Raw genomic sequence first — 15,830 nt, 5'->3', positions numbered from 1 at the left:
CGGACTGACCGCTTGGCTCAAAACCCGTAAGGGCTCCTAAGCGCCGGACCGTCCACGTGCAGCTCAGCCTGGAGGAACCGAAGGACGCGTCTTGCGCGTGCGTCGCCATCACCTCGCGCGCCCCGCCCCGCCCCGCCCCGCCCCTCCCACCAGCTGCTTCTGGGCTTCTATTGGCTGCCTCGCGGGAGGACCGCCCTCCAGAAGATGACGGGAAAAATCCCAGGAGCCCGTCCAAAAGACCGTAACGAGCCTGACGTCATTCCGCAGCCAATCGCAGGCAGCGGTTTTTAGGCTTGCCCAATGAGGTCGGGCACGGCTTTGGCCCGCGGAGTTTGATTTTCGTCCAGGAACGCGGAAGCTGGCGCCTGTCCTGGGGGCTAGCGGCAGGGTGGGTGGGGGCCGCGAGTTGGGGGCCGCGCCTGCTGCGGGAGCCCCCGGGTTGAGTGAGGGGGCTCCAGTGCCGGGCCCCTGGTCGGTGGGGGCGTCGTTACCGTCCGTGGGCTGCAAACAGGCGCGTGGGCAGACACGGGTTGACGTCCGAAGGCTCCTGTACGGGACGAGCGCACTACCAGCTTCGTAGACTGCGGATTCGAGGCAGCTTGATGTTCCGGCGGTTGGTTGGAGGCTCGACTTCGGAGGAGGGTGAGCAAGGCGATCACGCTGGGTTAGGAGAGACCCTGAGGAGGCAGCGGCCCAAGCGAGTGACGCGACGGGGCGCTAGTCTCGGCCTCTTACTCACTAGTTGGGTGACTAAGTCACATCGTGTATCTGGGGTTCATATTCCTTATCTTTTAAACGGACGAGGAGGATGGATGGTACCCCGATCGTTTGTGAGGAAGAGCTGCTGTTCATTGGTTAAAAGCCTTGAGACGGCCCTCTGCCTCCTTTTCTTTCAAGGCTGAGCTGAACCCCCTCGCCAAAGCCCAGAGCTTTCAGGAGAGCGGGGACTTCGCGGTGGCAACTAACCTAAAAGGCTTTCCTGCCAACTGCCAATCCCTTGTTGGTTGAGATTTATTAATGAAGGCTTAAACATCCTATGAACTTTTAATGCAATTTAACTGATGGATTGTAGTTTCCTTTACCAGCCCTTCCCCCTCCCCCTCACCTTTGACTTGCTTCAAAATACTACTGGCCAAAAGAAATTACTTGATGGCGTAATGTGGAACGAAGGGATTCCTCCAGGTTACTTAATACAGTTTTGTGGCAGTCATTTTATGCTTTTGTTGAGAGTAATATTCTCTGAATTATTTTTCCTGTGAAGGTACCAAGAAACTGAGAATGTTTCCTTGAATTCGCTTATGTATTTGTTTCATCAATGTCACTCATATGGAATATCTTGAGAGAAATGCTGGAATATTTTGGTGTTCCCATAGATCAGGTAAATGTCTTTTAATGGATTTGAATCAACCTATTGTATTTGTTGTTGGGTCTTATTTTGAAAATGATCTATATGTAAACATTTAAGGTGAAGTTGTTCCTCCTTTTGGGTGTAACAAAGGGTGAGTTTGCAATAGAATACCTTTGGTAGTTTGAGCTAAAAAAAGGGATAAGATTAGGAGCACCTGCTGGCTCAGTTGGTAGAGCATGCGACTCCTGCTTGACCTCTGGCTTGTGAGTCCCAGCCCCATGTTGGAGGTAGAGTTTACTTAAAAAAATAAAAAAAAAATAAGATTATCAGGAACTTATTTACCAGATAGGTCAAATGTGAGCAAAAGGTGCAAATGCAGCAAAATATAGATATGACCTTCATAGGTAAAAAATATTTTAATTAGCTAGTGGTTTTATTTAATGTAATTTAAGTTTGGTATTTGGATATATAATGGCAAGTTATAGCTCAACAAATTCAGAATAAATCTTGACAGAGGATGACATAGGTCTGAAAATTATAAGCAAATCCAGTTTTCTCTATTTAGGGAGCATTACTACTTCTAAGACAATATGCTTGGTTCTGCAAGTGATACAGAGTAGCGGTACATGGTTCTTGTATTCATGATGCTTATAATAGGAGGTAACTATAATACAAGATTGAATATAAGAAAGAGGATAGTTGGGTTTACAGAATGGGCAAATCATTGCTGTTGTGAATTAGAAGAGAATAATAGTCAAGGATTCTTTCAAGATTTTAAGCAAAAGTAAGCTGAAGAGTGGCTATAAATTCTAAATAGGCAATTATTATATGATAAATATTATTATAAATGGGCAATTCAGTATAGGAACTAGTTTGGAGAGATAGGATGAGCCAGCTGTGCTGTTGGATTATATACAAATATCCAGCAGATAGATAAATGGTTCTAGAATGTAGGAAAAAGAGATTCAAATTTGGAGTTGTCTACATTCTTTTGATATTTGAATTCATGGACTTTGATGACATAATGGAAGATGTTGTTGGATGTTACGGATGCATTTTGAATTTCAGAAATAATGGGATCGAAGATCATGGCCACTGAGTAATAGTTGAAGATTTGCTTATTGTTAAATTACTGAAGCCTTTAGGGGTTTCTGTAGGTGGAGAGTGGCAGCTGCCTTGTATTTTGAGGAATGATTGAAGAAGGGAGGTAGCATCAGCACCTCCTTTTGAAAAGTTTTTGAAAAGAGGTCAAAAGTGACCATCAAACTGAAATTTTGCTCATTCATTTGGGGAATATAAAAAATAGTGACAGGGAGTAAAGGGGAAAGGAGAAAAAATGAGTGGGAAATATCAGAAAGGGAGACAGGACATGAGAGACTCCTAATTCTGGGAAACGAACTAGGGGTGGGGGAAGGGGAGGTGGGCGGGGGGTGGGGGCGACTGGGTGACGGGCACTGAGGGCGGCACTTGATGGGATGAGCACTGGGTGTTGTTCTATATGTTGGCAAATTGAACACCAATAAAAAATAAATATACAAAAAAAAAGAAATTTTGTTTTCTTGCCAATGTTAGAGATAACTTCATGTTTGCAAGCACTGGGGAAGAACCTCATAGGCAAGACAAAAATTTAAGATTCAAATGAAATAGCAAGTGATAGTTGGGCAAGGAATATAAATAAATAAGACTTGGAAAGAAGATGGATAGGTTGAGTAGGATAAAAGTGAGAGATGGTGGAGAGGTTTTGAATGAAGAGAAATGAAAGTTGAGGTATGTCAAATTGGCATTCTTGGTTTCCTCAGTTAAGAGTAAAGTCAGGGCCACTGGCAAGTAACAGAAATGGTGGTATTGGAGATTTCAGAGATTGGAGATTTCTTTTTTTAAAGATTTTATTTATGTATTCATGAGAGACACAGAAAGAGAGAGAGATGCAGAGACATAGACAGAGGGAGAAGCAGGCTCCATGCAGGGAGCTCAGTGTGGGACTCGATCCCAGAGTCCGGGATCACACCCTGAGCCGAAGGCAGATGCTCAACCCCTGAGCCACCCAGGGGCCCAAGACTGGCTATTGTTTTGGGCAACACAGTAGAGAACAAAACATGTTCTGACATGGTTGCAGGATACCTGTGCAGAATACCCCACTCAAGTCAGCATGGATTTGTAGTCTTTTGAAATATGTGCTTTCTTTTCTCCTGCTAAGAGTAATTGGGGTAGTTTATCCATTAGTAATATGAGAACACGTGATATCTGAAGGATGAGTAGTTTTTGAGTGGTAATGTGCATTTCACTGAAACAGTTAACTTGAAATTCTCTGCTTGGTAGGAAAAGCACATCAGTAAAGTAAAAATCAGGGCCCTGGATCAAGAATAGAAGGAGGGGAAAGCATCAGGATGGTGAAGATGGTCAATGGCAATGAAGGGATGAGAGAAACAGGGAGTTTGTCAGGGTGGAACTTGTGGAGTAAGACAGGACGGCACCATCCAAGTTAACCCAGAGATGGGTGGCTATTTATGTACAGTGAGTAGCCCTCACTGCAGCAAAACCTCTAGGCCTGTAGGAAGAGTGCATATGAGTGGTCTAGAGAACACTTTAAATATAACTGCTCAGGCAGGGAGAAATTCTAGTGTTAGTAGGTCCATGATCTGTATACTTTAGGCTTGCGCTAGTCAGTATTGTAGCCACTGGCCAGATATCATCTTGAAATGTCAGAATTAAGATCTACCATAGGTGTGAAATGTATGATGGATTTTGAAGACCTAGTATGAAAATAAGAATGTAAAATAATGCCATCATTTAAAAAATATTGATTGCATGTTGAAATAACAATATATATATATATAGAGTATTGAATTAAATAAAGTATATTAAGAAAATTAATTTTACCTGTCTCTTTCTACCTTTTCAGATGTAGCTACTAGAAAATTTATTTTACATATGTGGTTTGTGTTTCATTTCTTTTGGAAACCACCTTACAAGGTGATACTAGTATACCTGTGGTTTACAACAACTAACTACCCTGTGGATTTGAAAAGCAACACTGACCTGTCTCTGCCAGTAAAGATTGCTGCAATCTAATGGAGCAAAGAGAAAACTGCAAATGAAACAAAGTTATATGTAGTCAGGTGTCCTATTGTATAGTACTCCTTTGGAACTAAGTTTAGGAATTCAGAGCCTAGGCAGCTCCTGAGAGCAGAGAAAATGAAACGTGTAGAGGAATGTGAATTTGGCTTTAAAAGACAGGTGAGCAGGGTCGCCTGGGTGGCTCAGCGGTTGAGTGTCTGCCTTTGGCTCAGGGCGTGACCCTGGAGTCCCAGGATCGAGTCCCACATTGGGCCCCTTGCACAGAGCCTGCTTCTCCTTTTGCCTGTGTCTCTGTCTGTCTCTGAGTCTCTCATGAATAAATAAATAAAATCTTAAAAAAAATAAAAAAAAAATAAAAGGTGAGAAAAGCTGGTGCCAGGGCTTAAGTTAGAACAGAGCTTAGTAAGTAAGAACAGTGCTTAGGAGTTAGAGGAATATCGGCTTGTTTTTGAGATGATGAGGGAAATCCCTTAATCGAAAAGAACTTGTGGATAATTCAGTCAGATAGATAAAACAGGGCCAGGTGGCAGAGGACCTTTAAGGGTGAGCGGAGAATGAATACAGAACTCATGGAGGACGTCTTGGAGACTGAGATAACAGAACTGCTGGATGGTTGTGAGGCTAGTTGATAGAATCAGTATGGAATGCTAGACTTAGGGGTTTGGATGTGATCAGATACATTTAGAACTCTTACTATTTAAAAGCAGAGAAATGGCATTCTGTGTGCTGATAGTTTCTGGATTTTCCTCGCTAGCCCCAGTTTTTCTCAACTAGTCAAATGGCTTCCATTTTCACCTATCCTATATTCTGTCTGCTGATGATTCCCAAATCCATCTAAATCCCAGATTTTTTTCCCCTTGAGTTCTAGAACTATATATCCACCTGCTTATTGGGTATTTCTAAGAAGATGCTGATAGGGTGCTATTTCTGTTTCTTGTGATAAACTTTGTCCTTGTTATAGGATCTTAGGAAAAATGAAAAGTCCAAGTTTTCATGCTTTTTTTTTTTTTAAGATTTTATTTATTCATTCATGAGAGACAGAGAGAGAGAGAGAGAGAGAGAGAGAGAGAGAGAGAGAGAGAGGCAGAGACACAGGCAGAGGGAGAAGCAGGCTCCATGCAAGGAGCCCAACATGGGACTTGATCCTGGACTCCAGAATCACGCCCCGGGGTGGAAGGCAGGCGCTAAACCGCTAAGCCACCCAGAGATCCCAGTTTTAATGCTTTTTAAAGAGAGAAGGTCTTTTCTTTATGTTGAAATCTCTGCCAAGAGCAGAAATGTTACATCATATTTTGGGGGGAGGTTCTTTTGGGAATAGTTTGAATCGGTCTGGAAAGGCTGAGCCAAAAGACAGAGTGGTATTTGAATTATAGTAGCACATTTCATTTCTATCATCTTTTTAAGAACTGCTTTCTAGCAGATATATTGCACTGTAAGTAAAGAATTCTTAAATTGTCTAGTGCCTGATTAATTTATTCTCCTCTTTATCTCACCTTTAAAGGGAATTACATGAGTTTACTCTGTACTGCCTCATTGCTTGAGAAACTGAAATTGTGCACTTTAATTGGGCCAAAAGATATGTTTAGCTGGGAGGAGGGGAGGCAGTGTTTCTGAATAAAGTTCCCAAAGGTATTTTGCCATTATCAGAAATAGGACAAATATGAATTTGTGGTGCTTTCTTAAAAGAAATTTCTTCCTGGAATATTATATAGATTAACTCCCATCCCTTTTTAAAAAAGTTTTTTTTTTTTTGTAGTTTTATGGTTTTATTGACACAAATGACATGCACATAAGCTGTGTCTTATATTTCTTCGCTACCGCAGCCTGGCATTGGGATTGGTGACTCTGATGGCCAGCCGGGCTGCTCTTTCCACAATGGCTTTGCAGTTCTTGGAGGATACATTGTGAACAGTCTCTGCACAGTAAGATTTGTTGCACACCAGAAGCACTTCAAGCTCCTTGACATTGTGGACTAGGAACTTCCGGAGGCCACTGAGCAGCATATGCTTTGTTTTCTTGTTGCTCCCATAACCAATGCTGGGCGTCAAGATCTGGCCCTTGAATCTTCAGTGTACCCTATTGTCAATGCCTCTGGGTTTCTGCCAGTTCTGCTTAATTTTGACATATCAGTCTGACTGGTGCTGGATGAACTTCTTGGTCCTCTTTTTAACAATCTTGGGCTTCACCAGAGGTCTGAGGGCAGCCGTGTTGCCCAGCAATAGATGGCTGCCACCTCCACAGGCAGCGCCAAGGAAGAGCCCTTTTTTTAAAAATTTAAGACAAATATGAATAAAGTTTAATCTTTGAAGGAAATACTTTGAGTATTTCACTCTCTATTTTCTCTTTCAAAATAAGAATTAGTGGGACACCTGGGTGGCTCAGCAGTTGAGCGTCTGCCTTCAGCTCAGGTGGTGATCCCAGGATCCTGGGATTGAGTCCTGTGTCGGGCTTCCTACATGGAGCCTGCTTCTCCCTCTGCCCGTGTCTCTGTCTCTCTCTCTCTGTGTGTCTCATGAATAAGTAAAATCTTTTAAAAAAACAAACAAAAAAAAAAACAAAAACAAAAACAAAATAAGAGTGCATCTTTTACATCTGCTTTTCTTCATAGATAAACATGTTTTAACAGAGTACTTTTTAAACAACATTCTATGTTGTAAATAGGTTTTGCAGATTAGAGAAAATAAAGACTATGGATCAGCTCGAAGTATTGTTCGTATCATCGGGAAAATTCTTCCTCTAGAACCTTGTCCCAGGCCTAATTTTGAGGTAAGTCTGTCAACATGCATTGTTTATGCATAAAATAATCGTAGGTACTCCTAGAGATAGAGTAGAACAGAAGAAGAAGAAATGTTTCCTGCAAGCCAAAAAACCTTTAGCTTATTCCTGGAAACAAGTCATTTCTTATATGTTTTTGTGTTTACTTCTTTAAGTAATTATAGTCACAGTTGGGCAGGTCCAAAGCAACACCTGAATACCTTATTTTATTCTTCTGGTTTGTGTTTTATGATAGATGACATTAACCAGGGTAGAGAATATTGCTATAGACTTTAAGAACAACATTTTCCTCAGTATTGCTTTTTGCTAACAGGTGCATGCTTTTGTTTTGAATATCCTTTTTCCTTTTCACCCTTGGATTTTTAATTTATGTAATCTTAATGGATGTGCATGTGTCCTACTCCTGCCCCCGACTCCTGCAGGGCTCTGACATTTTCTTTTTCTTTTTTTTTTTTTTTTTTTGCCTTTTTTCCTTTAGTTGATCCCACTGTTGAACTCTGTAGACTCTGCTAACTGTGGATCTGTAGTTCCATCTTTTGCTGATACTTTGTGTGTGGCAAATGATGAAGAAGCCAGTTATTTCAGATTTCGGTAATTTTATATACTTAACTGTGGAAAATGGGTATGGGCTGTAATCTGAATTCTTGTACATGTTGCAGTTTGATCATACTAATTGAGCCTTTTGTCTCTGTACTGCCCTGTGTCTTACTAATTAATATTTTCCTAATATGGATGACTGGGTGTCTCTCACATTTATTTCCCATTTCTCATAATGCAGGCCTAGGAAGGAATGATATTAAAAGCATGTCAGAATCAGTATGACCATTTTTAGAAGAAAGGTGTTTCCCACACTGGATACTATATTTATTTATTTACTTAAAATATATAACCAAAACTTATATTTACTATGTGCCAGGCAATGATGTTAAATATATTTTAAAATTATGAAATACTACTGCTTGGGAGTACCAACTTATGTGTTAGTATTTTCAGATAATAAGCTCTAAGCACAAAAAGAGTCAATTACTCAAATATTCTGGTTAAGTTTATTATGTGTCAGACTAGGTAATCTATTTATTTTTTATTTTTTACTTTTTTTAAAAAAGATTTTATTTATTTATTCATATGAGAGAGAGAGAGAGAGACGCAGAGAAACAGGCAGAGGGAGAAGCAGGCTCCATGCAGGGAGCCCGATGTGGGACTCGATCCCAGGCCTCCAGGATCAGGCCCTGGGCTGAAGGCAGTGCTAAACCGCTGAGCCACCTGGGCTGCCCTAGTTTATCTATTTAAAAAAAGTTAGAATGCCATAAACTTACTCCTAACATAAAACTTTATATTAGGCTCTGTAGTACCTTGTTTTCAGGATATGTAGAATTTCTAAGTGAATCAATTTTATTTCTTTTTTTTGTTAAATTTTATTTCTAAATAAATCAGTTTGTACTGTGTTTAAACCTAATACGTAGAACAGTTAGAGGATAATTTTTTTTTTTTAAAGATTTTATTTATTTATTCATGAGAGCCCCAAAGAGAGAGGCAGAGACATAGGCAGAGGGAGAAGCAGGCTCCTGTAGGGAACCTGATACGGGATTCAATCCCAGGACTCCAGGATCATGACCTGAGCTGAAGGCAGATGCTCAACCACTGAGCCACCCAGGTGCCCCCAGGATAATTATTTTTGTTTAATGGTCAAAAAGCAAGATTTCTTCCTTTATTCACTTACCACTTATTGGTGACCTATTAAAGGCAACCGTTGTGTTCTAATATTGAAAATACAAAGTTACATAGGATGTGCTTGTCCTCAGCCAATGGAGAGACAATTGTGGGATAAAGAGAGGTACTCTGATTTTTGTTTTTGTGTCTTTATTCCTCTTTGACTGAAAGAATTTATTTCTCTTGGAAAATTTCTCTCCATTTCTCTCTCTCTCCCTCTCTCTGACCATCACTGTCTACTTCCTCCTTCCATCCACAGAAATAATATATGGAAACATGAAGAAGAACAGAAAACTGAATTTTTCCATTCTTTGCAACCAGTCTGGAATCCACTGTCACCTGCTCTCAGACAGAGTAAACGAATGAAAAATGATGGGTCTGTAGGTGAAGCTGCCTTTAAAAAGATAGCCGCCCTGGAAGAGGAGCTCACTTTCCTCCGCACCCAGATTGCTGCAATCGTGGGGAGGCGGGGACCCAAAACCAGTGTACATGAGAGTGAGTCGTGTGCCCTTGTTTGTTTCAGATGGTGCACAGTGCTCAGTGCTTGGTGCTCAGTGCTCGGTGCTGGGCTGGCAGTTCCGTCTGTGCTTTTCCCAAGGGGAATGTCTATGCGAACACATGTTGTGAATGACGTTCCATAAATCTAGGAAGTCGGGATGTGAAATTACTATCCATGGTTTTTATTTAGAATAAATTAAGACACATTTGTGGTGAGGCGGAAGGCTTTGGTTCCAGCTATACTGCTGAAGATTGTGCTTTTTTATTAAAAAGCCTGTGGTTGTTTTTTAAGATATTTATTTATTTGAGAGAGAGAGAGAGAGAGATAGAGAGAGATAGAGATAGCTCCAGCAAGGGGGGAAAGAGGGAGAAGCAGACTCCCCTGCTGAGCAGGGAGCCCTCCAGGGGGCTGGGATCTTGACCTGAGCAGAAGATTGAGGCTTAACCCACCTAGCCCCGCAGGCACCCCCAAAAGACTGTTTTCTAAGGAAGCTTTTCTACCTCTTCAGAAAAGCATTGCAGTTTATGACAAAAGATGTATTAATTTGAAAGAAGAGTGTAAATTTGAGGCTTTGTGTATTTGTAGTTTGAAGTTATTACTACTGTCCTTCTATCAAATTCAGGTTGAATAATGTGTCCAGATGATCCTTTTCTAAATTTTTAGAGATATGACTTGTTTTACATAATACACACATAATATATACATGTATCTATACATATCCTTATACACATAATTCATATACATGGAATGTTTATATAGTATATATATAAAATATAATACATATTAATAAAAATAGCAATTAAAGTGAGATATACACACATACATCATACATTTTTTTTTTTAGCAGTCATGTTAAAGAGCACAAGTCTTTTGGGAACAAATCTGTTGTGGAAAAGTTAAATACTCAGTACCCATCCTAGGCTCTTGCCTAGGAAATAATTTGTTTCTACAGTGTCATCATAAAGAGAATATGCCAGTTTGAGTATTTCTAGCTACAAGTTGTTGATTATGCTTTAGTTTTTTTTTTTTTTAAATTGAGGATGAAATTCAGATTATATGTTAATTACTGAAAAAACACTTTCTATTTCTTTTTAAAAGACATTCTCACCCTACCTCCCTTTAAAGGCCTGTACAGACAATCCTAATTGGATTAAAATTAAGTTTATTCTTCGGTTTGACTCATAAAAAAAATTACTAAGCAGATGGGATTGCTTCTCTTTCCTGGCCACCATATCATTGTTTTAGTAGCCTTACAGAAATTGTTCCTGTTTTGGTTCTCTAATTAGTGCTATGTGTTATGTTGAAGAGAACTTTGTATGATTTTTCAACAGACTGCTTTGTTTTTAGGCTTCTTTGACTTAAATGACGAGCCTAGCAGTTTGGGACAACAGCCATCACCAGGGACTGCTGAACTGGGTGCCCAACCGGATCCATTTTCAAGTTCAATGCTTTTCCCTCCTCCTCCTCCGCCTCCTCCTCCACTGCCCCCTCAGCTTTTTTCTCCACAGCCTCTGTGTTCTCTCACACAGTCAGGGTTGAAAAATACATGTGACTCGGATAATGCAGCCAATGAAATGAAAAAACAGCACCCAGGTGACAACAGTAAGACCAATTACAGTCGTTCCAAAAACCAGGAAAATCAAGATGTTCCAAACATGTTGGATGTTCTAAAGGACTTGAATAAGGTTAAGCTTCGGGCTATTGAACGGTATGTTAGCATAACTTGAGAAATGAACCGAAATTCTATTAATGATGTTTGTTTCGTTTTGTTTTAAGATTTTACTTATTTATTCATGAGAGACACAAAGAGAGGCAGAGACACAGGGAGGAAGAAGTGGGCTCCAGCTGGGAGCCCAATGTGGGATTCGATCTGGGGACCCTGGGATCATGCCTCGAGCCAAAGGCAGACACTCAACTGCTGAGCCACCCAGGTGTCCCTTCACTATGCTTTTAGTAGGATTTCCCAGAGAGCTGCCGTGTTCATCTGAAAATCCTTCAGTGAGGTTTTTAATGAGAAAGTAAATATATTTTCCATGTAATAGTGTTAGGGAAGATACATCATTTCATTATTAATGAGGCTATGATTTGATCCTTGTATGAGGCACCGGGTACAGAGTAAAATGTGGCTAGATGTGCACACTTGTTCCAGCAAGAGGGCTGACTGGTATCATTGGGCCCAGTCAGTGTCACATGGTGACTCTGTTACCATGACCTGAGACACAGCAAGGAGGCCAGTAGACTCTCCCCTCCACCCCCAAACTCTTATTTTTCTACAGCTAACCTTGCATTATACATTACTGCAGAATCAGATGAGACTTCCTCCATCTTTACAGAATCACTATTCATATTCTCTGCCTTCTATCTTGTCACTGTGAATGAAATGTCATTGTTCATGTCCAGGTTCTCCCCTGGGTCACTGGTTCCCCTTCTATTACCTTCTCAAGGATTTTACTTAAAACTATCCCTTGTGTCTTCTACATCATCAAATTGTCCTTCTCTGTTTTCCTTACACCTGATTATTTCTTATCTTCAAAACACATTATATCCCCAGCTATTGTTTCTCTGCTCCTCTTCCTGGTAGAAATTCTTGTCAATTGTTTGTTTGCATCTCTCACTGCCCTCTTCTACCAGCTGTCATATGGTCTCTGTCCCTGTCACTGCTCTGAAAACTGCCATTTGTCAAGGTCACCAGTGACTCTCTGGCTAAATTAAACCCAGTGGTCAATTCTTATTCCTCTTACCTGATGTCTTGGCAGTATTTGATACAGTTTGTGGTTCCCTCCTCCTTGGAACCACTCTTTGGTTTCAAGGAAATCACACTTGGTTTTCCTCCTACTTCACCGTCCACTCTTTATTCCTTTGCTTACTCTTTGTTCTGGGCCTGGTCTCTGCATGTCGGCATGTGCGAGGCCCAGGTCTCAGCCCCTTTGCTTCTATATACACATTGTTTCCTTTGGTGATCTCACCGAGTCCTATGGCTGTGCACACCAGTGATACACTAATGACCTTCACCCTTATTTTTCTATCCCTGATCTTTCTCCTCCGCACCCCATGCCTACCTGACGCATTGCCTGCCTGACATCCTTTGCCTGTCTCACAGTTGTCTCAGGCTTCACATGTCCAAAACAGAAGTGTTCCTTCCTACCTGTCCACTTTCTCCACCTTGAAAACCTGTTCTGCTGCAAGTCTTATGCATCTCAGTAAATGGCAGCACCATCACCCAGTTCATCACCCAGTTGTCTGTTCAGTCCAGACATCTAGAATCATCCTTTTCCTTCTCATTTTTTTTTTTTCTATCACCATACAGCTCAAATGTATGTACCCTCACGATCTAGCTGCCACCACCAGTCTAAGCCATCTTTAGCTTGGACTTGCAGTAGCCTCCTAATTCATCTCTCGGTGTCCTTGTTTCCTTATCTTTTCTCCATATAGTAATCAGGGTGATCCTTTAAAAATTGAAGTCCAAAAAAAAAAAAAAAAAAATGAAGTTCAGGGGCATTTGGCTGGTTTAGTTGGTGGAGCATACGACTTAATCTTGGGTTTGTAAATTCAATCCCCATGCTGAGTGTAGAGATTACTTAAAAATAAGATGTTGGAAAACGAAAGAATAGGGGATCCCTGGGTGGCTCAGCGGTTTGGCACCTGCCTTTGGCCCAGGGTGCGATCCTAGAGTCCTGGGATCGTGTCCCACGTCAGGCTCCCGGCATGGAGCCTGCTTCTCCCTCCTCCTGTGTCTCTGCCTCTCTCTCTCTCTCTCTCTCTCTCTCTCTATGTCTATCATAAATGGATAAATCTTTAAAAAAAAAAAAGCCTTTATAAAAAAAAAAAAAGAAAACGAAAGAATAAATAAAATTTGAAGTCCGATCTGTCCATTTCCTGCTTAAAACCCTTTTGGGGGTTTTCCATTGTGCTTAGAACATAATCCAGACAGCTATTGTGGCTTCTTTACTGACCCCAGGATCCAGCCCTTGCTTCTCTCTCTGACTTCATGTCCTTCTTCCCATGTCACTTTGTGCATTCCAGCTGTACCGTTTTTTTCTTTTTTCTCACACATGCCAAACTCCTTCCTGTTTGTTTATACTGACACCAACTCTGAGTCATCTATAAGAGGATGCAACCTCTTTACTTTTCCCGGTCATCTCACCTAAGGTCCTGTTGTCCCAATCACTGTCACATTACCTACTTAATTTTATTCTTAGCATGCATTGCTCTCTGCAGTGATCTCACTTGGTCATTGATTTCCTGTCACCAGAGTGTTCCATGAGGTTAGGATACGGCTCTACTCTCAAAGTGTAAAATGGAGCCTGGTATGATAGTAGGCATTAAGTGAAGACTGAATGAATGATTAGCCAGTGGTTTACTTTTCATGAATTTGATAGTCCCCTTAAAGGTTCTTAAATATTTCTTTAAGTATTCCACTGGAAAATTGGAAAATTAAAAATAAAGATCTTCAATCCCCAAGATATTTGATAATCTCAGCTCATAACGAAGTTGTGGTGGAGCCCTACCCCCATGGTTTCTTGGTTTTCTGATTCCTATTTCATTGTGCCTTCAGATTCCTTATTCTTCATCTAAAATTTTCACGCTCTTGAAGAATAATTAGATTGTAATATATTATGCTTATATTTCTGGTATGTTTGTCAACAAGGAGCATAAATTGCACAAGAGTTTAATTTAAAAAAAATTTTTTTAAATAGGTCACCTGGCGGTAAACCCATTCATAAGCGGAAAAGACAAGATTCACATTGGGATCCAGTGTCTTTAATATCCCATGCACTTAAGGAGAAGTTTGCTTTCCAAGAAGATGATTCCTTTGAGAAAGAAAATAGGTCGTGGGAATCTTCTCCATTTTCTAGTCCAGAAACTTCAAGAGTGAGCTATAATAATGTGAAGTTAATGTTTTGATTTTTTTTTAAAGTGTATTGTTCATGATAGATCTTTGCCTTCAAGTTCTTTTAAAGTACCTGTGCAGAACGGGCTATACAGTTGTTGCTGGTACCGCTAATGTTTCTGTTGTTTCTGTTAACTTTCACACATTCCTTTTTGCTTTTGACTTACTATGAAGTTTTTTGAAATAAAACACTTGATTTGAAAAATACTTGTGCATGATGAGTTTGTAAAGGTTTATCCTGAACAGGGCCTACGTGGTGTTGCTGTCTGCAGTTGGAAGGGATGTCTGAAAGTTGGAGGGGCCAGAGAAGGATGGTGACACATTCAACCTCAGCAGTTAAATGAATATTCCCAGTATTTTTCTCAAATATAAAGACTGGATTATTTAGTTAAATAGAATGTGAACAGTGCTTTTAAAAAAGCAAGTGACATTGCAATGATCTTCAATGACAATGCTTCTTGGTTGTTTAGAAGGACACACTTAACTCTTGAGATTACCTCTTATTTGAAGTCTCTTTTCTTAATTTAATTTTCTTTAATTTCACTTTACTTTGGGGGTGGTTTTGCCATCTCACAGCTGACCTGAGGTAGTAGCACATACGAATAAGCCTTGGGAGCCAGAGGACCGAGAAGGAGGGAGGCGTGTAACATGAAGTGCATGGCATAGGGGAACAGTCAGCAGAGGAGGAGATGGGACAACAATGAAGCAGGGAGCCAACTCCAAGGGAGGAACAGCCCCACTCACCTGCCAGCATCTGTAGTCTCTGAGTACTCTCAGCTGCGTGCGCAGCCTCTGATGTTAATCTTGTTGACTCTTGAAATTCGTAACTCGAAGAAGGCAAAAAAGGATAGTTTTTACTTTAGAATCTTTACCATTAGAAGGCACAGATGTGCCTAAAAAGAAATGTTTAACATTTGTGTAGAAATATATAACCCGCAGTACCTTTTTGCTCACCTCGTTTGATCTTCTCAGCAATATCCTAAAAATAAATAAGAAAAATAAGTCCATATTACCTGTCTCACGCCTGAGGAAGTGGGCCTCAGCGCTGACGGAATCTGCTTGGAACCCCACATCTCATTGGGAGAGCAGTGACTGGAGCTTGGTTTATTAAAATGTTAGGATGTCTGAAAACCTTCGGTTAGGTAAGTTGCTTGTGAGGGACACGCTCCCAATGATGGTAGATGAATGGGGGAGTTACTGTGTAGTAACTATGTAGTTAGTTACTACCTAAGCAGGTTGTCTTACACTGCTCACTCCTCAGCATTTTATCTCCAACCAACCACAAGCACTTTAGAGAAAGAATCCTTTCTTTTTGTGTATTGTAAGGCACCGTGCTTAAGACTGGACACACGAGGACTCAAGTTGTAGTCGACTGGGAGCTCAGCCAGTTTGTGTCTTCAGCCCTGGCCATGATGCCTGACACACAGTCTCAGAGACCTATTTATTGTTGACTGAATTAAACCTTCAGGGATTGTTAGGTTGTTGTGTTAAATTCTTTTACATGAGCATCATTTCTGGGTAAATCTTTT

The 15,830-nt window shown here is 40.8% G+C and overlaps 1 protein-coding gene and 1 pseudogene across 1 annotated transcript; one reads left to right on the top strand and one right to left on the bottom strand.

Annotated features, from left to right (window-relative positions):
* The first annotated feature begins 377 nt into the window (after window positions 1-377).
* MTFR2 (mitochondrial fission regulator 2) lies at window positions 378-14,508 on the top strand. The gene is made up of 7 exons (XM_055324748.1): window positions 378-642; window positions 1,262-1,378; window positions 7,088-7,192; window positions 7,680-7,792; window positions 9,171-9,406; window positions 10,758-11,118; window positions 14,108-14,508. Exons 2-7 carry the CDS (start codon window positions 1,316-1,318, stop codon window positions 14,313-14,315), a joined length of 1,086 nt encoding a protein of 361 aa, XP_055180723.1. The 5' UTR covers window positions 378-642; window positions 1,262-1,315; the 3' UTR covers window positions 14,316-14,508.
* On the bottom strand, window positions 5,545-7,042 carry LOC129509233 (60S ribosomal protein L32-like; annotated as a pseudogene).
* Window positions 14,509-15,830: the final 1,322 nt, after the last annotated feature.

The sequence above is a fragment of the Nyctereutes procyonoides genome, unplaced genomic scaffold, assembly GCF_905146905.1.
Source record: "Nyctereutes procyonoides isolate TBG_1078 unplaced genomic scaffold, NYPRO_anot_genome, whole genome shotgun sequence".
Classification (NCBI taxonomy): Eukaryota; Metazoa; Chordata; class Mammalia; order Carnivora; family Canidae; genus Nyctereutes; species Nyctereutes procyonoides.
The sequence above is the reverse complement of the archived record's forward strand: the minus strand, read 5'-3'. Positions and strand labels throughout refer to the sequence as shown.